We start from the raw sequence: 24,917 nt of genomic DNA on the forward strand, positions 1-24,917 counted from the left end.
TAAAATGAAGGTCACAAAACTGAAAAATATAAACAGTGAATAATCACTGTATGTCTTTAGGTTGTTTGGTTCCGTGACCTTTATTACCGCCGTGTGTTTGTGTATCTCGTTGTGTGGCTTGTGACCTAATTTACTGTCATTAGATTTTTTTGTTACGCCTGTTCCAGCCTTTATTCAAATTCATTATCTCTATTATCACAGCCATTTCCTGTTCCCCGTGCAGAGACAACTATTACATGACAGACACTGGCTAAAATAGCAGAGACAGACTGTACAAAATGGAAAATTAAATGTTAGTAATACAAATGGTGGTTCATCAGACAGAAACAGGACTCAAAGTTTTCTATTTTAATGTTTTAATTGTTATTTAGAGGTGTATATATATGTTCTTCGCAAATATCTCACAATGTATTGTGCTTTACAGTATCACCTTTTGCCACTAGGTGGAAGTGGTGCTCATGCAATTTGCATATGAAACCAGGAGTGATGCGCATTTCTCGGCAGGAAGAGCCATGTTAAGAGCTGTATGTAATCTGATACAGACTTTTTGCATAAGAACACGGTAGCAAATGGCTCATTCTGGTAGAGTGACAGTAATGTCATACCCACTGTATACATACCACTGTGTGTGCTTGTCTCCATTTGATGTCAACAGAGCGACGACAAATGGTTTAAATGAGGCCAAGTTTATGGTTTCACACTGCTGCATGACCTGCATTCTATTTCCACGTTTAATATTCCTCTGTATTTTGTTTTAATTAGTCAGGTTTTATGGTTGACCTTAATTCTTTGGCCCTTCCGGGTGAATTTTCTTTCTGGATATTAGTCGCTCATTTTTCTCGTTCTTGCATTTCACAAGACACCAGCGTGTATGAAAAATGTACATGTCTTTGTTTGTGTCCTCTTTCTTCATAGTTGCAAGTTCTTTAATCATCCCGTGCAGAGCCAACAAGAGGATACACTCATTATGTGACATCCGGTGCAGTCAGACATTCTGTAATATAATCACTATGTGAATCTGTACTAGAGCAGTCTGGGTGTGGACCTCTGCAGAGGCTTCAGAAGTTGAATGGTCCTTCCTACATCACATAATTATGTTGAAGTGACAGAGATGCACAGATTACTGCCTTCAAACCCCTCCTGTAAACAGGAAGAAGACAGACAACACACCTATGTGTGTCTGTGTGTGTACGTGTGTATTGGCAGTGCATCCCACTCACCCTGACCATGTCCATTTCCTCGCTGTTCTCCATAAAGTTCCAAACTTTGGGCTTCATCTCCTCCCACATCCCTCCGAGGTCCCTGAGCACGCCGAGCTCCTGGAAGGTCTTATTAACCTGCAACACACGCAAACACGCTCAGTCTCATTCAGCGGGGCTTCATTCATGACTCTGATGGGGATTACAAAGATGAGAGGGGGCTTTTGTACCTCATGGATGATTCTCTGTGTGGCTGGAGTGTCTGGGGTGTACAAGATCTTCCCCATGAGCAGAGGCTTAAGAGCTCTCCAGATCATCCTGGATATGGGGCTGGACTCCAGGCTCCGCATCATGTTGTTACAGTACGGAGCTGGAATATAAATACAGAGACATGTTGAGTCTTGAACCTTGTCTGTCATCCTTTTGTAAATGACTGACCTTGGACAAAACAAGGTTGCTTCAGGTGGTTTGGACACTTACTGGAAGAGTTGTCGTAAGCAGAAAGAGGTTCATTGTCGCTGTCGTTGCCATGGTTTCCGAATAGTGCCTTGTAGTTGTTGTCTTCATACCAGTTAAGAGACTTGATTTTGAGGCCGCCTCCTTCAGGGTGTCCACATACGATACGTGACACAGCCTGGTACATCTGGTTTGGAGAGCCTGTGGCATTCGCAGTTAGATACAGGATCTCCTTACGCATGTCCTTCCAACTCTTCATACTGGCAAGCTGGACAGAGAGACCCAAACAGAAACATTAGCATGATGGTGGTTGGCCGATGGTACACAATGTATACACACAGTATATCAGTATGTCATTTCAAGGGGCCTCCAGCAACAGAACAAGGTCTCTCTGTGCTGTTCACGAGTCTGCTGAATCTACTGCATGTCATATCTGCTCCATGTGTCATCACAGCTGTGTTTCAACTTGTTGTGTACATGCTTCATCCTTCAGGGAATCTGTCATGTCGCATATACTGTAACTCACAGTGTGAAAAGTGAAATGAATACGTCTCCATCTACATTAGAAAGGCTATCACCTGTCACAACAGAGGCAGCTTATAAGATCCCCCCCCCCCCCCCCGTGTGTGAGAGTGTGCTGTGCATGACGCTGTAGTTTTGGAGCTATTGAAGGTTATCAGCTGCACTATGAGTGGTATTCTAGACATGGGAGTCAATTGCTGCGCTGCTGGGTGGAGACATTTAGCACTTAGCCGTCTGCCTGACTAAGATAAATTTAACTGCTGTACCCAGTCCTATCTCCCCCCCCGCGTGTGTGTGTGTGTATGTATGTCTCTCTAGAGGAGAGGTCAGATAGCATATATGACATCATTTGGAGTGTTACTTGCATGTTATCAAACTGTTTCTTACATAAAAGGCAACCATGATGCATGTTGGTGGAGTTTTGTGAAACTATACCACCAAGTCTTCAGTATAAGTTAAGTATTTTTGGTGAAGTTAGATGAACTAAACTACATAAGTTTCAATATTTCACATTAATGCACAAAGTATTTCTCTCCTTTTTTTCCTGCTGTTCAGGTATTCTTTTTTTTTTTTTTTTTACATCTACCCAGTTGAGTCTAAACAGATCTCATATTTGTTTTATTTTCATGTTCATCATACCGACAAAACCATTTCCTCTGGTCACCAGAGAAACTATCTTTAATATTCTACCAACATCAGCAAAGAAGCCGGTGTTACATAATGCGGAAGGGAGTACTGAGTTCATTTTGGTTCACACAGAGGTTACTATAGGTCAAGAGACAAGTCGCCAGAAGTTCCCCGTTGATGTCTCAAAACTGGTCAACTGCACATGCAATTATGTCAGCAACTCGTGATAGGGAAGGAATGAAAGGAGGGGTTCTGTGTTATCGTGCAAGTAAAACAAAGAAAGGGTGGAAGAAGAGGGAAGCTTTTGTTTCCTAAGCGTGAACTGCGGGAGGCTGCTTGGGCTTACGATAAGCTCCAGCTCTGAGTGCAAGGAATAGAAGCCGAGTAAATCACACCTTTTCCTGAGGTGGTTTTGGGAAGGAGTAAGAGATAGCTGACAAGCGACTGAGAGATAAAGAAAGAAAGACAGACAGGAAGGAAGAAAGACAAAGAGAAAGAAAGAAAGAAAGAAAGAAAGAAAGAAAGAAAGAAAGAAAGAAAGAAAGAAAGAAAGAAAGAAAGAAATGGGGTTGCAGCAGAGCAGAGGTGGAAATGAGCACAGAAGGCTGGATGGCAGAGAACAAAGAGAGGTTACTATCGGTCATTCTCCAAATAGGCAAACCTCCGCAGGCGCCATAAGTAGAGCGTTATTATACTGACAATTGTTGCTGAGTACACATCACTCACTGACATACAAACACACATGCACGCACAAACACATTAGCAGGCGGACACGCCATGCACGGCTGTTTCAGAACAAATAACACTGTTTCCTGAGTGGACTGTGTAATTTCAAATCAACTAGTGTTGCCCAGTCTGCAGCATGTCATTCTTATTCTGCCCGTCGACAGGATATTCAACACTGTTTTCCAACAAAGCGAAAGTGAGACTGAGAGAACTGTTGCGTCTCGGATCACCAATGCGCACGCACACACACACACACACACACACACACAAGCCCTCCCTGAGAATGTTCTGTATGCGGTTGCTTTGCGCCCTCCCTGAGAATGTTCTGTATGCGGTTGCTTTGCAGCTGAGCCTGCAGCCACATCACATCGTCTCTTTCCTGCTCTTTCACCCGCAAAGAACTGTGTCTGTGTGTGTTGTGATGCACTGGGAGCATATCTGGGTATGAGTGTTGGTGGTTTTCTTGTTTGGCTGTCTGTGAGTGTTCATGCATTGTAAAGGTCTCAGGGTGTGTATGTGTTGCATATGAACTTGTAAATGTAAGTCTGTCTTGTTGTTGCCTGAGGCTAAAGGAGCTGCAAAAACAGAGCAATGACTGACAGAAACCTCAGACACCATTTTGTTCCTCCTGTTCTGGTGTCAAATGCTCACACACACACACACACACACACACACACAAAAACCACTATCTTCTAAAGTAGGTTTTTGTTTGACGTCTGTGCGTGTGACTGCGCCTGCCAAAAATTTCTGTTGGTCTGTGCGACTGAGTATTCATTTGCCTTTGCTGAAAACACTTTTGTGTGACTGAGTATGTGTGCCATTTCCCTAGAGGGATGATGCCCATGTTAACTTGGGTGACTAGGTGAAAAACACACACACACACGCACACAGATGGGCAGGCAGCAGAAGAGGATCGTCCCACAGTAACCTCGTAGCTGAGCCTGTGTGAGGTTACTAAAGTTCAAATTTCCACTCCAGCACACAGCTAGAGCTCCGGCACCAATCATAAATTAATTTTTAACATGAAATGATACATTTAAACCACTGTACATCTAAATCAGGTTGTGACCTGGATATTCAGAGGCATAAGAGTAAAGCAAAAAGCAAATGGATGTGAAAATATTGATGATGAGCATCTGTGTAAAGCCTTCAGTAAAATAACACATCTTTGTATTCTGACCATATCATCTATCAGCTCTCTAAGAGGTTCGGTTGAATTTAGAGACTCCGATCGATGATTCCGTGATATCAGGTTGTACATTTCTCCATGACAGTGATCAGGTTTTAGAGCAAAGAGGTTACTAGAGTTTATCCGCAAACTCTCCATCGCTTCGCTAAGCAACTGCTTAAGCTACTTAGGGCAAACAATACAAAGAAGATAAATGTCACTAATGTTCCCGAGAAGCCTGTTGATTTAAGTTGGAATAAATTATTCAAAAGAGTGCGCGTTTGTTAGGCGTGTAATAGGGGAAATTAATTACCCTTTTTCTTTAAATACCAGCACTCATAATGAAGGGTTTTGTATAACTTGTTGTGATAATCTGGAAATGAGTGGGAGTTTAGATTATTAGGAGTTCAAATCTCTGCAGTGCCAGCCTTCTGAGCTAAACAAAATAAGCTACTTACAAACAGAAAAAGAGTTAAGGAGAATACCAAAACTAATTAGGACTTAACAATAAATCAAGAGCATGGCTGGTGAGCACTATTGATGAGGAATAGTCACTTTTTAAAGTGCAACTGATTTTGTTTCAGACTTTCTCCTTGACACTGGCTCTGTAAAATTCCAAGAACAGGCCTGTCGAAGTGCATACAAAGTTGTGTTTTTACATATTCGCTCCACTGGCAGAACTTTAATGTGGCTCTTCACATGGCTCACAATGTGAAAATGAGCTTTTTCTTGACCACTGAAGAGACATTTTGAAAATACATTATCACTGTGGTTCTTTTTGCCTTCCAACAGTGATAAGCCCTGGATTGAAGCGCAGCCTGCAGATGATTACTGGTTAGGAAGTAGAGGTTACATGAGTGCATGTCTCCATTCTGCCAGCCGCTTACCTCATCTACCAACCAGCTAAGTAAACCCATATAATCTGCTTCTAACTCAATAATACACACTGAAGAGGAATGGTTTATGTTAGAGACAAAATAATCAGTGAGTCAACAGATGCTCTTTTAGTGAATATGCCACTGTGTGTTCTCATGTCATACCTGAAGTAGCAGCAGCCTAAAGCAAGCACAAGAACAACAAGAGCTGGTTCTGACACAAACACAAACATGGTGAAACCCAGGAGGAAGTTGTGCAAGAATGATTTTGGTAAACATTCTTTTAATTTTGGCTTTTACATTCTTCATGAGTTTGTGTATGTTAATCATTGACCTCACACAGTGCTAGGCCAAAAAAACTGGATATGGTGGAAAGACAAGTTCATTGATGTCCCTACAGCTGCTTTGACAGGAAGTGTTGTCACACCTGCAAATGTACACACTCGTGCACACCCAGCTGGGTCTTTATGTTTTGTCAACTCAGCATAGATGGCGCCTGAGAGAAAAAAGGGGGTTGTGTTGTGCTCGTGTCTATGCACCGCTGACTGCAGCTACGACTGGGTTACATAAGCTCAGGTCTGGCATGAGAGCGTGCGGATGTGCGTGCGTGTGATCCTATACTGTGAGTGTATGTAAGACTGTGAAGACAGTGCACCTGGTGGTTGGCTGAGTAAGGCTCTTTTCACACGTTTCACACCGCTTGTTCTTATTTTAAGCTTGAGAGAGATATTTTTGCCGACCTTCTGATGTAGACTGAAATTAGTTATTAGTCATCTTTATGCAGCAAAGTAATCTGAGGTGAAACCTACGTCACTTGAAAAAGAATAAGGAGGGGGAATGAGATCCGCAGAAGGTCAGAGCCCACTGTGGTGGAACAAAGCCTATATTAACATGGCTGAATGTTGAAATGTAAGACCCATATGGTTACACAGTGGCTGGCTGACCTTTAGGAGGAGCAGTGTATCGTTAATATGCGTCAGTATTGCATTTTTTCATGCAACCACGTTAGCAGCTTTTCTAAAAATCTCTTTTTCTGCTTTGGTCTTTGCCCCTGTTAACCCCTTGGGGCCTTGGGGCATTTCCCTTTTTGTATGACCCGATGAAATTCCCTGAATCAGTTTGTGCAGACATATATGTGTTAGTATGGTCAATATGGCCCTGACCCAACTGACCCAGCTTGCACTACTACTACATGTGACTTGTGTGTAATCAAATTACTCCATAGAGAGCCGATTCTCGGTAAGAATTGATTTTAAACATTACCCTTTGGAGACTGAACTTTGGAAGTAAATATTTCAGTAGGCCTGTGTGATATAACATGTGTGGGTTGTTTTCTCTTTGTGTGTGTGTGTGTGTTTGGTATATTTACCTCCACGGCCAGTGCTCCCAGGCTCTCCAGAAGATTGTCAGTTGCAGCCGAGACTTCCTGGACGAATTTGGGATCCGACCTCACATCCTTCTGTTAGAGAGAAAAGCCATCTTTACTGCGTTGCAGAGATTTTACACTGTAATTTTTTTGTTTCTGTGCACAGTTAACATATCCTGGAAAAACACAAACAACCAAAGGCTGGTTATAATAATCTGATAATCTGGAAACTGTATTTCCAATTATTGCTTACCATTTAGCCCATTTTTAATCATCTTAATAATGTTTTTAGTTGTTATTTATCATGTAATACTTTATTAACATCTATATCATCCTCCTTTTTTATTCATTTATTCACTTTAGTATTATATTTAAGGTTAGAAGGTACAAATAAGCTCTGGTAAAGGAGAGGTGGGAGAAAAAGAAGAGGAAAAACATTGGGGTCAAAGGTTAAGGGAGAGGGGAACCGAGAAAAAACAACAGGTCAGCGTAGCTTTGACCTCTTATGTTCCAGTCTGTCAAACTGTGTGTGTGTGTGTGTGTGTGTGTGTGTGTGTGTGTGTTCTCGTCTATCACACTAAACTGTCAGCTGCTGGAAAGGCTGACACTTGATAAAGCACAGGTGTCGCTGAAGACAGAACAACCGTCTAGCAAGAGAGAAAGATATTGTAGCTTTCTAGTACTTTCTCTCGCTCTCTTTTTTGCTTAATCCTCTTTCTCGTTTTCTCTTAACCTAACGATTTCTATCCCTCTCTCTCTCTTACACACACATACACCCACACACTGAGCAACTAATGGGAGGACGTTGACTTGTGCAAGACCTCTTGCCCTCACTTTTTGCACAATTTTGTTCCTCTTGGAAAGGATTTTACATTCTTGCATCATCATTCTGGAAAGTGAGTTCCTCTGAAGACGACGAAGAGAAAGGTGAGTTTTGGGTGAATGAGGTCCACAGTGAGTCAGGAAATGATAATGCTCTCATATCAAGAGACAAGAGAGCAGCTTCTTTAATCTCTTCAACAGGACAGCAAACACAGCTCTACAGGTTCTAGGTCATAAAGAATTGCTGACTCAATAATGATACTTTGCCTCTCTTCCTTTGTCTGTTTCTTCCACCACAGATCAGCACTACGGAACACAATGTTTTCTTCACCTCCTGCCAACCCTCACCATCGTGACTCACATTTGGGTCACGGGTTTTATGGGAGAAGGGGGAAAGATACAGCCAGAGGAGAGCTGACGCTGGACAGGGGAGGGTGGAGGGCGGATGAGAGGCTGACGGGAAAATGAGTAAAGAAAACAAGGCAATGCAGATAGCCCAAAGTTTCACAGTTAACAGAAAGGACTAAAGGAACAAGGATTGGGGATTGGGTGAACAAGGGTGTCTGGCTTTGATTGGTGAGTCCCCTTGTCACATAATGTGAGTGTCACAGTCAGTGGCTCCCATTTAGAAGACACAATAAAATGACCTCAAAGGGCCATTACAATCAGTCTCTGCATTGTGGGTGTGTTTTTCCATCTCTGTGTGGAATGTGTGTACTTGTTCATGATGTCCTAGTTCATATTCAGTAAACACCCATGTTGTTAAATGGAAAACAAATATTTCTGCCTGTAAAACAGGAGACACATCTGTTGTTTCCCAAACAATATATGACTCCCAGCTGACTGAAGAGTATTGCATTTTCTGGGAATATCGGCACTAATGCACCCTGATGATGCCTATTTTGGTGGACACCCAACTGTGCAGTGAAGCAACACATATCAGTGATGACATTATGTGATTTCCAGTTAAAACAGGAAGGTTGTATCTTTTTGGACTATGGATGGGAGGACACCATGACCTGGTGAAATATGTCAACACAACTGACAAACTACAGATCAATTTTATCATAGTGTGGTCTTTATTTTGTTGGTTTGGTCATTACTGATTTGCACAACTGAAAGCATTTCACGGTGTTGTCTGACTGCCATTTTGGAAAGAACATTTTATTCTATTTTGAATTAGTCAGTGGGTTTTGATTGGGATGTCGAAATTCAAATCCACTGTAAAACAGCAACTAGTCAATGTGTTTGACTCAACGGATGAACTTACCCGAATTGGTTTGAGGAAGTCCAAGTTGGACAGGAAGTGGCTCTGGGCCTTGTTTAGCCAGTCGCTGGAGGACTTGCATATAATTTCTTGGGTCATACGGGACACGTTGTGGTCGGCAATGTGGACAAACTCCTCCAGGGGCGTGGTGTTACAGAGGTCTCTGAGGTGGAAACCGAAACCTTTGGTGAGCACCTGGACAGAGAAAAAAAGACACAGTGGTTCAGAGAGAGTACAGAATTATATGTGCTCAGAACTTTGTGACGGCTGAGGTGGAGAGAAATATATATTAAAAAATAAATATCTATGAAAATGTACATCTGGCACAGTGGAACAGTGGCACAAGGGACTGATCTCCTTCAAGTTGGATTCGTTATATCATGACTCTTCAGTTTAAGTTAACACTATAAAATAAATGTTTTGCTTTGAAAGAGCCGAGTGTCCTGCCAATAATTATTCAGTAAGGACCTGCACAATCATTTCTATTTCCCTTCCATGAGAATAAAAATCTCTTGAACAAAGCAAACACAAAGATATAGATAAGTATGTTTACATCATGCTTGGAATACTTTGCCTTCACAGGTAATATTGCATTAATATGTGGTGAGTGCGACTGTTTGTGTTTCAACAGAGTACCCTAGATGCTTTGTCCTGACTCTTAACAGACTCTTATGTCGCTGTGTATGAGAACAAAACAATGATGCTCACTGGAAGATGTTACCGAGCAACCATAAGGGACAGAAATGTTATGAATGTCAACGGTGGGGCTTGCCAAGGACTTCTTGACAAGAAATGTAATCCAAGTATAACTCTGCACCGAGAGACTCATCTGACTCACAAAAAAACTGACATATTTTTTATGATCAAACCATCTTTGTCATTTTAAAAATGCTTCCCTCATTTTTTTCAAAAGTGATTTAACACATTTGGAAGAGGAAGCAAAGCAGCGCCTGTGCAGACGGAGTAACAGAACGTCCCCTTTCTGGGACATCAGAGTGTTCAAGGACTGGACGGAGGCTCTGTTTTTTCTGTCAGAGTCAAGATGTTCACATATGAGTGTGTGTCTTTGTGTGAGTGAGTGAGTGAGTGAGTGAGTGAGTGAGTGAGTGAGTGAGTGAGTGAGTGTGTGAGTGAGACGGAGTGAGAGGGAAGCACACTGACTTATCATCTAGATGTCCTTGACCAGTCTGTGTTATGCCATCATGTCTGTCAGACTACAAACTGTACACACACACACACACACACAGAGCTGGTAATCTTCTCGCCAGAAAAACATCAGGGCTTTCAGCGGTAAGTCTGGAGGAGTGGGGATCAGACTCAACGTCCGATGGAAAACTCAAAATATACATTTCCCTTAAGAAATTTTTATCATAATCTATTTATGTGTTTCCTCTCTTGCGTCTCATCGCTTGCTATTAGCAACTGACTAAATGACTGTATTCCATATAACAAGAGGCACAGCAGTTATAAGCTTTCCTTAAATTTCCTTCCTCTCTTTAAGTAATGTTCCGAATGACCTTCACAGACTAATGGATAGTCATCTTCTCTGATCAATAGATGTCTGGGAAAAAGGGATGGGTAGGAGGGAATCAGACGGTGTAACGTGAGTTTGTCTTTGAGCCTCTGTCTCTGCACGTGAGGAGAAATGGGGGGGAGAGGGAAGAGGGGAGAGAAGCAGTCATGTGACGCCAGCGCTCCAATTGCAAAGCAGGGATAATGTGGTGGGCCGGGTTGGGAGCTGTTGTTGAGGTGGATGTAGGTAGCGGGATCTGTCGACGTATGCGCATGATATTGGGTTATACAAACCCACTTGATTTTAATGGGAGAGGTGCGTATGTGTGTGTGGCTGCTGGGAAATAGATCATCATGTCAGCTAGGGAAAAAATGATGCACATGAGGAGAGGAATTAAACTAAGCACAGGAGAGAACAATGACTCAGGGAGAGGAGACTTGAGTGAGAAATATGGAAACCTGAAAAATGAAACTGGGAAGAGGCCAGAAATATTAATCAACTTATAGACTCTTATCCGAAAGAGAATTTGTTTCTTTGTGGGGAAAAAAATATAATGAAGACACGAATGGGAGGGGGGCCTTTGATGCCTAACAGCCTCTTTGCCCAGCTACCCCTCACCCACAGTAGTTTTTCTACTGGGTATTAAGGGCTTAGCTGTGCCACAGCAGAGTCCTGCGGCCCACCAGATGCTGTCAAGCCAAGGTCATTGTATTTATGCACGCGCACTGTGGCCAGGGGAGTATGATTATCACATGTGAAAAGGGACAAACAAAAAGGGTGCACACAAAATAATACTGTGCTGTTGTCTGCCACGGCCAGTAGGGGCAGCTGATACTGGTGGCGGCCTGAGACATTCAGCCTTCTCCCATGTGGTTCAATAATTAAATTTACAACAATTGACTATTTATTGTGTTACTAAATCTCAAACCAATACGTAAATCACTGTCATTTACTGATGGGGAAATGTTGACGGACGGGAGAGCGGGATTTATGAATAAACTTTGAAATATGTGCAGTGTTTCCCACAGATTTGGAATTTATGTGTAGTGGTAGGTGACAACAGGGAAGAGGGACTTGAGTTAGCAAACCTTCAGTTTTTTTCTTTGCGTGTGTGTGTGTCTTTGTGATCATTCTGTGTATTCATCGTTCTGTATCAGCTCACTGAAAAATCGTAATATTCTACCTTCTCCAGATTGACGTCAGCCTCCACTATCTGCTTCAGCGCGTGATGAGGAAGTGAAGCGTTGTGGTGCAGGAAGTGGGAAAGGGTCTCATTGTCTCGCAAAAAGTCCTTTAGCTTGAAACCTAAAGAAAGGAGGAAGACATGGAAGCAGTGCATCAACATACTATAAGACACAAAACTCTCTTTGGTATAAAACGTAAGACATCTTACTTCAGTGGTTCATAATACCAGGTCACACAGCAGCACGATATACTGTACATTAGAGTTTAGCAGACAACTTTCACAACTCATGATCATGTGAAAAATAATAATAAAATGCATTCTTGTGTATATTGTAAAGTGACTGTTCATAAAATGCCTAAATATTCAGAGACATTCAGAAAATACATCTAATTCCAAACAGTCATCTCTACACTCTGAGAGCTTTTTGTACTTTTGCTGCATTCCAAAGAAGTCAAGCCATTTCTGAAACTGGCCTGAGTCAGCTGAGCGGTTTTGCGCGCGCACACACACACGCACGCAGACACACTGTTCTCTTCTCTTAAGCTCTGAGTTTTGTACACCGGGGTTACTACAGGGCATTCCACTCTGGTCCAGATACTGCCTACCAATTTTCCCGTCTCTCACACTCTACTTTTCTAAATTCCACTTTCTACCTTTCACCTTCTTTTCTGCACACTGGAGCCATTTCTTACCCCATTTACCTTCAACCACTCACAAGTTGTACCAGAACTTGTCCTGGACTTTGGGCGACACTGAGGGGAATCATGCAGACAGAACAGGAATAGCTGCTGTAGCCCGCAGGCTGTTATTTTGGTTATTAACAGCGCTGTTTCTATCTGTTGTGTAACTGCACACTTTTGTGTTCGCATAAATCTTACTGATTATTTCTCACACCAAGGTTTACACACTTTTCCTCGTGTAGATTAACAGAATGAAAAATATTACAAAGAATGAATGATAACAGCTCTGCTCTCTTGCTAAGCTGAGTTTTTGTTGTATATGTTAGTAAGTATCTTACTCCCACTCCCTCGAGTCCTCCCTTCCCTTCATTTCCAGTTTATCTTTTCTGACTTCTTTTAAAGCTATGGGATGCACACACACACATATACACACACAAACAGGAAACACTTTGCCTCTACTGAACTGTCCTGAACCTCCCCTGGGAGGAAGTGAAAGAGAACAGTGTGTCTCTGTGTGTTCAGGGGCCACATGTGTGGTGTCACTCTCCCCTACTGCCTCTGTGGCTGTGCACCAGAGTGTGTGCTATTTAAGTTTTGGGGTAGGAGTTTGTGTTGCACATACATCCTTACCGTCAGTGCTCTCCATGGGCCTCTGTGCATGTGTGTGTGTAATTGTGCACCTGTGCCTGTATATGCATGTGTGTGACCTCGACTCTCGGGGGTGAACAACCAGGGAGTGCTAATAAGGTTTAATCAGTGTCCCAGTAGGAAATCACAGCTCCCATGGTGCATTGCATCCAAAGGCCCTTGAGGACAGACCAGACTGGATGGAAAGTCTCGTTGTGCAGTCAGCAAAGGTGCTTGCGTGTTGTAGTCAATTTCCTTGTTTTATCTTATCTGTCTTTGTTTGCACTGCCTAAGTGGTTTAAATCCTCTGAGTTATCAGGAGCAGAGAGGTTTTCTGAAGTGAGACAACAAAAGAAGTGACAAACCTTGTTTGTGTTTGTTCTTCCTATGTTAGTGCCAGCTACATCCAAGGGCGAGCCCTACATTAACACTTACACAAGTCTGTGCTTGCTCCTGGCAGTGCGTATTCCTATTCCTATTCCTATTCCTATTCCTATTCCGTAAATGTGACAATACTGACATTGCACACTGAGCAATCAGTGACTTCACTGGTCAAACTTGTCCATAAACAGGCTGCGATCTCTGTGGAAGCACATCTTCTCAAATCTACTGATACCTGGCTGACAAGCATGAAGTAACATTCCTGAATGCCCAGGGACTTCTGATCAGGAAAAGATGGTTGAATCGAATTCTAATAGCAGTGAAATTAAGTTAAGTCTTATTATGATGTAGACAGCTGGGGGAGCACTAACTTGTTGGACTGTATCTGAGCACATCTAACTCTGTGAGCTGTTTGTAAGACGTCCAAAAACAGGATATTTCTGTGAGGTTATGTTGTTTCTCTCTTCCCCAGTGAGCTATTTTAGGAGGACCTTGTTGTAAAGAGAAATTAGGTTAAAGGTTAAAGTAAGGGCTGAGCTGTTAAATGTCAAGCTGATGTTTACTGTTAAGGTGATAAGGAATGAATGCAATATATGTGCAAACTTTTCAAGAAATAAAGCTGCACAGTCTCCATTTTATAAGATCAGGCTCAGACACATGAAGCCTTTGAATCAAATGGAGTCTTGTAAAGCAGCCAGCCAGATAAAACATGAAGGTGGTGACAGCCTAAAAAAGGCGAGGATGTTCTCCTCTATTATGCAAATCCAGTTTCAGCTTCACTTTTGTGAAGACAGACAGGTGGGAAGATAAGAAAATAAAACCCGCTGCGCATAAAAAAGCTCAACACTGACAATCAAACTTATCTCTAAATAATTTATCCATTGAATATCGAGAAAGTTTCTCATCTCAACCCTTTTCTTTTTCATCGTGTACTATCTCTTAAAGCAGGAATGCATTAGACCTCATCTAAAAGAGTGTGTGCTGCGTGATTTATGTTGTTATGCTATGGGGAAAAAAAGCTCATCCTTCTCCCTGACCCTTCACAGTGCCCCTTCCCTGTCAGTGTAAATCTCGCTGCTGATCTCCGTCGGTTGCTGAATTATTAACGTACACGTGAGGGTCTCGACTCTCAGGTCTTTGATCCATGCTGTTTTTCCCAAAGCATCGCTCTGCAGCTGCAGCACTCTGTTTACCTCTTCCTGCATCATGCATGGCAGTCCCCGTGCCACATCGGTGCATTCCCTCACGTGGATTACGGAGGAATACAGAGTGGAATATGGGATTGAGCTGTGCATTTAGAAATCAATTGTGATGAAGTGCTCAGAAAAAAAAGCCTGAATAGAAAAATCCAGTTACAATGTTCTGACCCACAGATGGTAGATCAGATGAAGATCTATCTCTCTCTAATGTGTGCTGCTAACAAGATGGACGGGACAGACACAAAAAAGAAGAGGACATCCCATACCACACAATCACACTGAGAGACTTTTTACAATTAAAATGAATAGAAGCTTTTTTCATTTGCTCCGATGTGTAATCTCTTTGCCAGGTCATGCTATGCTTTGTGAGGTCGTTGCATAACATAGTGTACCTCTGGGCTAATAAACCAGACTGTAGCTGAAAACACAAGAACCTTGATTGTTCTGCTTTGTTGCACAATTTCTGAAGGTACATGCTGCTCAGTTTACCCTTACATTAGGGTCTGATGTGAAACCAAGCTTATACCCCTTTGTTTTATTTATAGAAACTAACTGTGTATCAGAGAAACACTGCTGTGGCAAAGCAACACTAATGGAACAAACAGAAGGACACCCAGTCTAATTAGACTCCCTTATTTAACCATCAATTAACTAAGGTCAGTGGTTACGTCACTGCTGTTTACTGTTCTTTCACTGTTGTGTCCTTTGTTGTGTTAATATCCTCCATTTAATACAGTGTTAATGTGTTTTTTTCATAATGTCATTACATGTTTTCCATTTTATTTTTGTCCTGGTCGTCTGTGTCAACATGGTCGCCTGTAAAAAAACAGAGATTGCTCGCAGCATGTCTCCCACATCAGACAAATGGGTACTGGATTGAAATGAAAAAAAAAAAAGTCACTGTGTTGACTTCTATTCAAGCGCGGTAAAGTAAGTGCAGAGCTCAATACGACCCCCTTTCCTATTTTCAGGCTGCTTCGACCCGAGTCAGCACAGTGGAGTCATCAACAAGATGTTATTTTAGCAAGATGACCTTTCTCTGCTTCAAAACAGCCAAGGTCAGGGAGATAAATATCTCTCCCTATTTCTTTTTTAAAATGTTCTTCCACAAACCTTGGCACCAATATTTAAGATTACGATTAAATGCATAGCACAATCACATCTGTGACCGACGCCCCTCGTAGACAGGAAGCGGCAACATTCCAGTCGGAAAAACTCTGCATTTCTACCAGATCTGTACAGTGATTCTATAATGATTGTCAGGGTGGTGCACAATTTTCTGCTTTTCCTGTCCTGTACCACCGCCGCTGGCATGTCATAACAGAGAACTGAAACACCCACTGGCTTCTGGGAGAGGGGCCCACCACAGCTGGCAGGCAGCGATAAGGAAGGGACATATTGTACTCTGAATGCTGCGCTGAAGACTGCGAGCTAACACCAGCGCAGTCAGCTGCTATACTGCAAAAGGGACCTTGAGCAGTAACTTCATCTTGATTTTACGTGTTGCTAATTCGTTTTTGTTGATTTATTGATCTGCTTTGATCAAGTTTCATTCACTTTGTACTAATTGAGTTGCATGCCTCACAATCTAAATCCTAAGCAATGAAAATGACATTTGAAACAAGTATCTTTCACTTAATAAACTGTTCACATGGGCATTTTGAAAACATTATGTCATGGAGTATTTCAACATGTGAGACAATATAGAACAGACAGAGGTCCTCCATTTTGTGAGACCACCATTTCAGGTAGCTGAATGATCAGTAGGCTGAAAAAACTCATTGCTTCTTTGGTAAACAATATGTTTCCATGAATTTTTCCCCGAGCTAAAGCACAGCAGCTTCAACAGCAATGTGTGAATAAACTGTAGGTGTGAGTCACTGACACGAATCATATCTGCATGTGTAGTTGTGTAGGAGTGTTCTTTTCTGTCCAAACATACAGCCTAGAAAAATGGATGAATGGGTGATCAATGTGAATGGGCGGGTGACTGACATGATCTATCAGTCGACCATTCAAAAACTCCATGTTAGGGAAAGAAATCAAAGGTTTGTCCTTACGAGCAGTGTTCTTCTGCATCTTCCTGAGGGCCCTCAACAGTCCCTTGTAGCCCTCGTAGCTTTTATCATTCTGGGTGTACAGCAGGATTTTCTTGGCATCGATGAACAGACGGGAGATTCTGGTGACGTTCACACAAAGAGCAAAATCAGTTTGTTTCACATCTCCTGAGAAATCAAAGCCTGAGAGGAACTTTTCTCAATTTTCTGAAATAATACATTCTGTGACTGAGTCAGAATGATTGTTTTGATAAAAAGATTAATTAATATTAATGCGCAGTGACGCATTTTTATATGCACAGCACATTGACTGAACAATGACTCAGCGATGTTAAGTTCAGGCCGTGTTACTCACATAGAATCATTGAAGTTTCCCACCACTGCCGGACTCTCGCCTGGGGTGGGATTACGGAAGCAGGGGTTGTTGGCGTTACAGATGATGCCTTGTACCCAGGGCAGGGTACCCGCTGAGGGCATAGCCTTGTTGGGGAAATGGCCTGTAAAAGGAAAGGGACAGAAAGTACTTTTTATGGTAGGTTTTAAATTTGGACATAAATATAAATAAAACAGAAAGCTGTCTAGCACTTAAAAAGGAAGTCAGATGTAGATGGGGAATATAAATAACCTGATTTCGCCATGCTCATGTGAACACCATGTCACAAACATGATCATAACCAGGATGGGCCTCATAAACGAGTTATTCGTGCCCATGTAATCGCACTATTTGAGATTCTTTCTGCCACCGGGTACGAAAATTAAAGCTCAAAAGACTTTAAAAGTCATCTGTTTCCATTTTAAATGTCTTGTAATTAGCCTCACCACTTAACTCTCCACCAAACAAACATAATGCCTAAAACATATTCTACTGTGTGTAAATAATTACTCAGCTGTCTCAAGCAAGGACATTATCTTTACAAGTGTTTGTGCTCTTATCTGCTAACTTAACTGCTACTGCTGGGACTTACTGAGGTTAACTGGCTATTATACTGACGAGATAAGTGTAGAAGGCGAGGAGGGGGTCAAGAGGCTGACCTACTTCTTTTGAGTTTACTGGGTTAACTAGGATCACACTGACTTGTGAAAAGACATTTGTATCTATGTTTTGTTTTGTTTTTACAAATAGGGAATTAACGCGCACAAACTTTTCTAAGGTTGCTTGTGCAGCATGAAGGCATCACACCCATCTGAATCATGATGATACCTGCAGGATTTCAATAAACCAGAGAATATCTTTTGAAATGCTGATACCATTTTTGTGCTTTTGACCAGTGACAATCTTATATTGAGTTGAAACGTGGCCAAAGTTGAGCAACCCACTTTTCCAGGAGTTAAAGGTCCTATCACGCGTTCACACAGTGCAAACAAATGTTGACAAATCTGACCGATCTTGTTGTGGCAATGACACTAAAACCTTGGATGACTAACACTGATCTAACCAAGACGCAAGAACAAATATGGCTAAAAATAGACAATGGCTTAACATACACTATTATATTGAAAATTGATTGAAATCTGAAAGCCTCAAAAAGCAATGAAACTTATTCTCCTATTAGATTTGACAGAAGTAAAAAAAAGAAATCTGTCAAGTACCACCCTCCCCTTCATCAATCTCCCTGTCTGCTTACATTCATGTTGCTCGTAGGGTGGATAATGTATTCGGACTGAGATCAGGATGAAGAAGATGAACAGGGGCCAGATTATCTCTATCAGCAGCTGGATCTGAGAAAGCAAGACAAAAAGGGTGATGAAAGAAGTTAATCAAGGAAGTAAAAGAAGATGTTGCACATTTAGGAAACGAAAACTTGTGAAACAAATCAGTTAATCATCCCAAATCAGTGACAAGTTTTCCTTTGTGTATTTTCAGTTTGACTAAGATCATCTGTACTGCTTTGGAAGAAAAAAAAAAACATCATGAGTTGGGTGCATGTGTTTGTGGAGGGGGCTATCAGCTGTTGTCCTTTGTAAACATTAATCCCACCATGAGTCTGGGTAAAGTATATGGGTTAATAAGGGGAGACAGAGCGAGACAGAGCGCAAGGTCTGCAGGGTTTAGAGGACTATGTCCATCTGTTCCATATGGCCCCTCTCCGTCAGCTGCCTGTGTCTCAGACTTAACCAGCATGGCAGACATGCAGCGCGGGGATAAAGAAAGACTCTGTCTTAGAAAATGCACTGTATTCCTTTGTTGGAAATAACTGGACTTAATGTCAAGCAGCCACAGCGGTCACTCTGAGGAAGAGTTTCTGCTTTGTGGCTTAATTGTATGCAGATAGCCTCATCACATATAAAGACCCAGTATGCTACAGCTTGGGACCGAATCTAATTTACATAACTTTGAGTGTGTGGGCATCAACCAGCACGAGACGGTAACTGGACGATCACGGGTCTCACATGTATATTTGTCATCATCACATCTTTGACTGACTCACAGTGATCTGTAAACTGTAATGCTTTCCAGCCCAAGTGGCTCAGAGGGGAATTACATCATTTCCTCTGTTGTGGGCTGCATACGCATTAGAAAATGCATATCAATGAGCAAAGTTATACACATCTAGAGGGCCTTTGTGATGCCCTTATGACAAGTCACGTGGTACTGGAAAAAAGTATCTCTCTTTTCTTGACTTGTGAAAGAAAAATCTAACTATAAAGGTTAATGTTTTTGTGGTCATAAATAAAATCAAAATTTAAAAACAATAAATTGATTAAAAAACAAATAACCAAATAAATATTTGAGTGTGTCCAGTTTTTATGAGTCAGTAGCTTGAAAGACTCCTACTTACAGTCTGTCTCCGTCGGTAGGTGAAGTTCTTCCAAAGCAGTAAACCCAGTTGAGTGGAGACTGCCATGTTGACGTCTTCCCAACCTCACTGAGCACGCTCCAGCTCCTCACTGCGAACCCAGAAACACAAAGAGAGGGTCAACCACTGCAAGCTTTACATTTGCAACAGGCAAAACCAGTGTTCACAAAGTCAACAAAAAACACTTTCCTTGCTGCGACAACAAATGCAGCCAACTAACCCTCTACAGTCCAGGTCCTATGGAAAAAGATATGGCTTACAAAAAAAATCCCACATACAATGACGCACAAAACCGATGTGAAAACAGAACAGAAAGTCATTACATCAAGACGCCATAACCATGTACATGCAACTATACCAAATATGGCTGTAACATCCGGTTGATCGTGCCACAATACGGCATGAAAAGAAATTAAAAACTCAAATACAGCACACTGCCATCAGAAACAAAGAATCACAACTGACAGAAAACAATCTTAATTCACCTATTGAATAAAAACTGTTCTGAAACGCAGACCAGCCAAAAGTACAGCAACACACAGCAAAAGAAGTGGTCTGATGACTGAGTAAGGCTGTTATACGCTGCAGATTCAGGTCCGCTTGATGTAGACTCATCTGTCCAAAGGTCGAGCTACACAAACTGGGAGGACGAGTGGGTGGTGGGCAGTTTTCATGTAATGAAAGTTGGTAGTAATCCTTTCATCGCACACAATTTTCACCCTGTTAACACCTCTGTATCTCATGTCATACAACATTTGATGTGAACGTCACAAGAAAGAAAACATCCCCACACCCATTGTTCAATCTAAACGAAACGTCCCACTGATTAAACAGCATTAGTGGGCTTACTCAAAGTAATCTAATAAGCAGATACACTTTTACAGTAATTTGCTTGATACTGGGCTTTGTCAGATTTACTAAAGGGCATGTGATTCATCTCATATGAAAATGTTTCTGGAGAGCACAGTTTTTCCAGCCTTTTTTTTTTTTTTAAATTCTGTTTGCAGATTCATAAGTCCTTGGATTAGTGCTCAGACTTGTTTTTTGACTCGGCCGAAGTAAAGGCCCAAAAAACAGAAACATGGAGTTATCCAACTCATTTTGTAATCCTTTTTTCTGAGACAGACACCTGGCCACTAAGCACAACAATCAGGTCGGCCATTCAGGGGTTAAGAAGACCCTTAACTCCTTTATTAAGGTCATCACACTTTACAGCACATGAGGAAAACATGGCCTAGGTCTTAAACAGTGTTTACGTAAAGACGGTAAGTTGTATTACAGCAATTTTACATTTAACTTTTAGCTGTGAATTTAATCCCAGCTCCCACAAAAATTCTCACATTCACAAGTGCTAATGAACACAATGGGTACTTTACAATGTTTAAAGTCCAAATAATATCTTACAACAAGTATTACTATTTTTATACTGTTGCCTCAAGTTCTTAAGACAGTGGACCAAGGCCATCGTGTTTATTATTCTGAATGTCCTGTGTGCAGAATAAAGCTGACAGGATGTCATAGAGAGTTTTACAACAGCACAACAAGGACACAGTGATGTTGCTCTCTGCTGATCATTTGCTTGCGGGTTGAAAAAAAAAAAGCACCACCAATTCAGTTGTCGATGGTTTTACACCACATTTAATTCTAATGCAATTATAATTAACCGTAGTCACAACGATCCACTCCCCCAGGAGTCTGCACTTACTGGCAGGTTGAATCTAATCTATAACAGTGCCAGATTGTGTACTTTACAGCCCTGAATAATTGCCAGCGGGAATGGCCAAAAAGACGATGAGTATCAAAACAAGATCGCACTGGAATGTATGACATTTTGCAATAAAAACCAACAGGACCTTTGGGATGGACAAACAACACAGCGGCCGTGAACGAAATCTCCTGTACTGGTGCATCTGTTTTCTCTAAGAGTCACTTGATTTAATGGCAGCAGCCACAGCACACATTCAACAGTTTCATTGACAAACAATGTAAAATACCTGCCCTGGACTTGCGTAAACGCATGATTAAAACCAACAGGTATTCACTGAATAAACACCTGACCATTTCAATGAATAAATATGTGAAGCAGATCGGGTGGTTTAACAAAGGCACAATATGACACGCTCATACAGCCCAATAGAAACAACATTAATACCTATATTGCTGCAAGCTTAAAAGCAACAACATGAGCACAGGCTTGTCTTGACTCACAAATTGACGTTTTATCTGCTTTTACAGTAGCCTAGATGTCGATTTCCTTCTCTGAATGTATTCTAATACACTGCTGCACAAATCCTATCACATGAATGAGGGGGAAAACACCACCTACACTGCCGTATTGTGGTCTGCAATGTTGCTGTATGCGAGGTTGGACAACAACATATACAATATACACAACTGAAACACAATGAATGGTTTTTATCTTTTTTTTAATACTAATTAAACCCCAGTTTTTGGATATCAGTTTTGATCCCTGAAATGAACTGTGCCTCCACAACTCCCCCACCTTTACTTAGGGACTGATATCTTAACATGGCATGGTGTTTACATGTTTATCACCCAGTGACAGACCTGATTTTAATCAAACATGCATCAGCTTGATTTTAATGATTTTTTTCTGCAGTCACACTATCTGAGAAGCTTAAGACGTTATTCTTGCTGAATTTACCCCCCATGAATCGTCTGATCTCGACAAACACTGTGGTGAAAATACATCGTACTATGCAGAAATAAGAGAGGGACTGTGGTGACTGTTGAGCAGCCCAAATGGTGCAGAGCCAGGGCGCCTCTAGCGGCACATACACAAAAAAATCTTCATTTTTAATACTTGTTTACCATCAGTCCTCGCTCACGTGTCATCTCATACAGGATTTTTGTCTCAACTCTATTGTCTTCTTTGCTTCCCAAACATACTGGACGTCTCATTTGAAATGTAAAACTAATCAAAAGAAGGACAGTTCGTGTTTTTCCATCACAGAAGAGACGACAAAAGACCGTCTTTTCTTTACATTAAAGAGATGTTTTGCTTCTTCAACCCCACTTGAAAGAAAAAAATGCAAGTCGTCGACGCTGCACCATGACTGCAGACATCCACATCAATAAATGCAATAAAAAATAATACACTGACCCCACATACATTGAGACAATTTAACACCAAAACACGAAAGGAATAAAAACAACAACAAAAAAACAGGCGACTGTTAATTGTCAATAAGGAGCTTTTTTCCACTGCCACCCAGTGTCAGCACTGTAACAGGATATTAAAATTAAGTATTTGACTGACTGAGATATACTTGTGTTGTGCGACTTGTGTTTCATTGTTCTATTGCAATGAGGTTACTGTCGGTCATTTAGCTTCGCGATGCTGACCAAAAGCAGCGTCAAGTCAGGCAAAATGAGACCACAAGTGAGGTGAGTGTGCTTTCAGCGTTAAGGTGCAAAAATGTGACTTGGAAAATAATTGCAATTAGGTGCTGTTATATACTTTTCTGTTTTTTTGTAAAAGAATTGCACCGTGACTCTAAACTGAAAAACATTAAGAGAGAGTGTAAAGCTTTGCTTCATACAACTCATTTTCTTCTTTAATTTCATTGTCTGTATCACATTAATAGGTTGCCACAAAGAGGCTTTTATTTTTAAATGCCTAACCGGAAGTCCTGTATTTGCCTTTAGCTAGCTTGACACTGGTCCTCACACACGGTGGAAGAGGATACTGGTATACATGATAAAAGTGAAAAACCCAGCAAGGACAGTTCTTGTCATTTCACCCAAACAACGACATTGCTTTAAACATAAAACGTCCATTCAGCACATTGCAATTCTTGTTCATTTTTTCGACGTTAAAATGAGAAAAAAATTACGTCGACCAGAAATTAGCATTCAACACCAAAATGTTTCTTCTACACGCTCACTTTCTCAAAGAACAACAGAAGCTTAAGCTGACAACACATGACGACACAGTGAAATAAAAATATGTTTTAAGTGTAACACGGTGTCTTTCATCTCTTTGTTAGTCCAACAAAGAAACTCATAAACCCCCCAAACTCCCATCCCCCCGAAAAAGACTCCAAACTCACCGACCTTGATCCTGAACGGTGTTAATATCCACTCTTTCTCTTCTCATAAATTGAAACCTTTCGTCCAGAACAACTTATAAATGGTGAATAAAGTGAACTCCTCCACAGTATCTCCGCTGCTCTGTGTCTCAGTGTCTGACAAAACTGTTTTTTTCTCCTCCGGCAGGGTTTTATAGTGCTGCTCGATGCGGAGCGGAGCAGAGGTAACTAACGGTCACCGTTTGATGCTGCTCCCATATATGGCAAGCACGTGCGGAGTCAAAACATCTCTTAAAGGGCCAGCAGCACCTCAACACCTCATCAATGCACTGTGCTGCCTGTCTCCTATGGTAAGCCGTTTTAACATTTAATCGCTAAGTTTGACTATCCGAAATGATCATTATAGATAAGTAAAACAGCTGGTCTGAGAAACAGTCATAAGGAGTGGAATATCATTGCACATTGCACATAATGCTCTACTATGAATGTCTGCACATCCCTTGCTTAATATTTTGGCACATCCTGTACAAAGCTGTGTATCTTGTTATCCTAAAACAACTATATTGCACATATTTTTCATGTCATTCTACTTTCTAAAATTATCTTATCTTAATTATCTTATTTTTTATTTAATTTTTCTATTCTATGTTTAAGTTGTTAAGATTCGCAGTGCTTTCCCTTATTTTTATTCCTCTTAATTAAGTATATTTAATGTATGCACCAAAAACCAAGCAAATTCCTTGTAATCAAAAGCCTTTTTGGCCAAAATAAAAAATCCTTTTCTGATTTTGATTCTGATTCTCATCACCATGAAGCGTCCCCAGTCAATTACTTTCAGTGAGACAATTATTTTTTTGTATTTCAGTTTTTTTAAAATACACAAATGAGAATTATCTAATTAAATATGCACTGATTTGCAAATCTTTCCAGAGCAGAAGTGTGAACATTTGTCAGGTTCAAAATTCACTCATTAGAGTCAAAGGTTTTTACTAAGGGAATTTTGGATATCTCTTTTTATCACTGAATAATGCTGTCAGCACAAAAGAAAATGTAATGTAAATCAGGTTATAAATGATATTTTAATAAACCTCTCCACAAAAATGTTCAGAATATAGATAAAACTGGACAGTTTAGTGTATGTTCGTGCTACTGAAGTGGTGATAAAATGTATTTTGAGAAAATGGCCTTTAAATATATAGACTGGAAAAATTCCAAACATTTGTAGGCACAAAAATGTTAACTAAGCGGTATCACAGTGAAATGTTTTTAAGTTGACTGCTTACGTTAAGACAATATATATTTTTTTGTATTACAAATTTTCTGAAATTGTATATTTAAATGTATATATGAGACATTATTTAATTAAATATGCACTTTTAGAAATTTGCAGAACAGA

General features: G+C 41.0%; 1 protein-coding gene across 5 annotated transcripts in view; it reads right to left on the reverse strand.

The window, feature by feature from the left end:
• The window catches only part of LOC126390814 (phospholipid-transporting ATPase ABCA1-like), a 39,762-nt gene extending 16,073 nt beyond the window's left edge, over positions 1 to 23,689 (reverse strand). For 2 of the 5 annotated variants that reach the window (XM_050045284.1, XM_050045280.1), the window contains exons 1-11: positions 23,547 to 23,689; positions 19,452 to 19,560; positions 18,297 to 18,390; positions 17,027 to 17,168; positions 16,675 to 16,793; positions 11,725 to 11,846; positions 9,032 to 9,223; positions 6,943 to 7,032; positions 1,680 to 1,923; positions 1,430 to 1,569; positions 1,221 to 1,337 (exon numbers count right to left, since the gene is read on the reverse strand). In XM_050045284.1, coding sequence (XP_049901241.1) covers positions 1,221 to 1,337; positions 1,430 to 1,569; positions 1,680 to 1,923; positions 6,943 to 7,032; positions 9,032 to 9,223; positions 11,725 to 11,846; positions 16,675 to 16,793; positions 17,027 to 17,168; positions 18,297 to 18,390; positions 19,452 to 19,517 — 1,326 coding nt within the window. In that variant the 5' untranslated portion in view covers positions 19,518 to 19,560; positions 23,547 to 23,689. Of the gene's footprint in view, positions 1 to 1,220; positions 1,338 to 1,429; positions 1,570 to 1,679; positions 1,924 to 6,942; positions 7,033 to 9,031; positions 9,224 to 11,724; positions 11,847 to 16,674; positions 16,794 to 17,026; positions 17,169 to 18,296; positions 18,391 to 19,451; positions 19,561 to 19,954; positions 20,106 to 23,542 lie in introns of those variants that run through there. The other 3 variants (XM_050045281.1, XM_050045282.1, XM_050045283.1) reach the window with 3 other exon arrangements.
• Between the last annotated feature and the right edge of the window lie 1,228 nt (positions 23,690 to 24,917).

The sequence above is a fragment of the Epinephelus moara genome, chromosome 5 (genome assembly GCF_006386435.1).
Source record: "Epinephelus moara isolate mb chromosome 5, YSFRI_EMoa_1.0, whole genome shotgun sequence".
Classification (NCBI taxonomy): Eukaryota; Metazoa; Chordata; class Actinopteri; order Perciformes; family Serranidae; genus Epinephelus; species Epinephelus moara.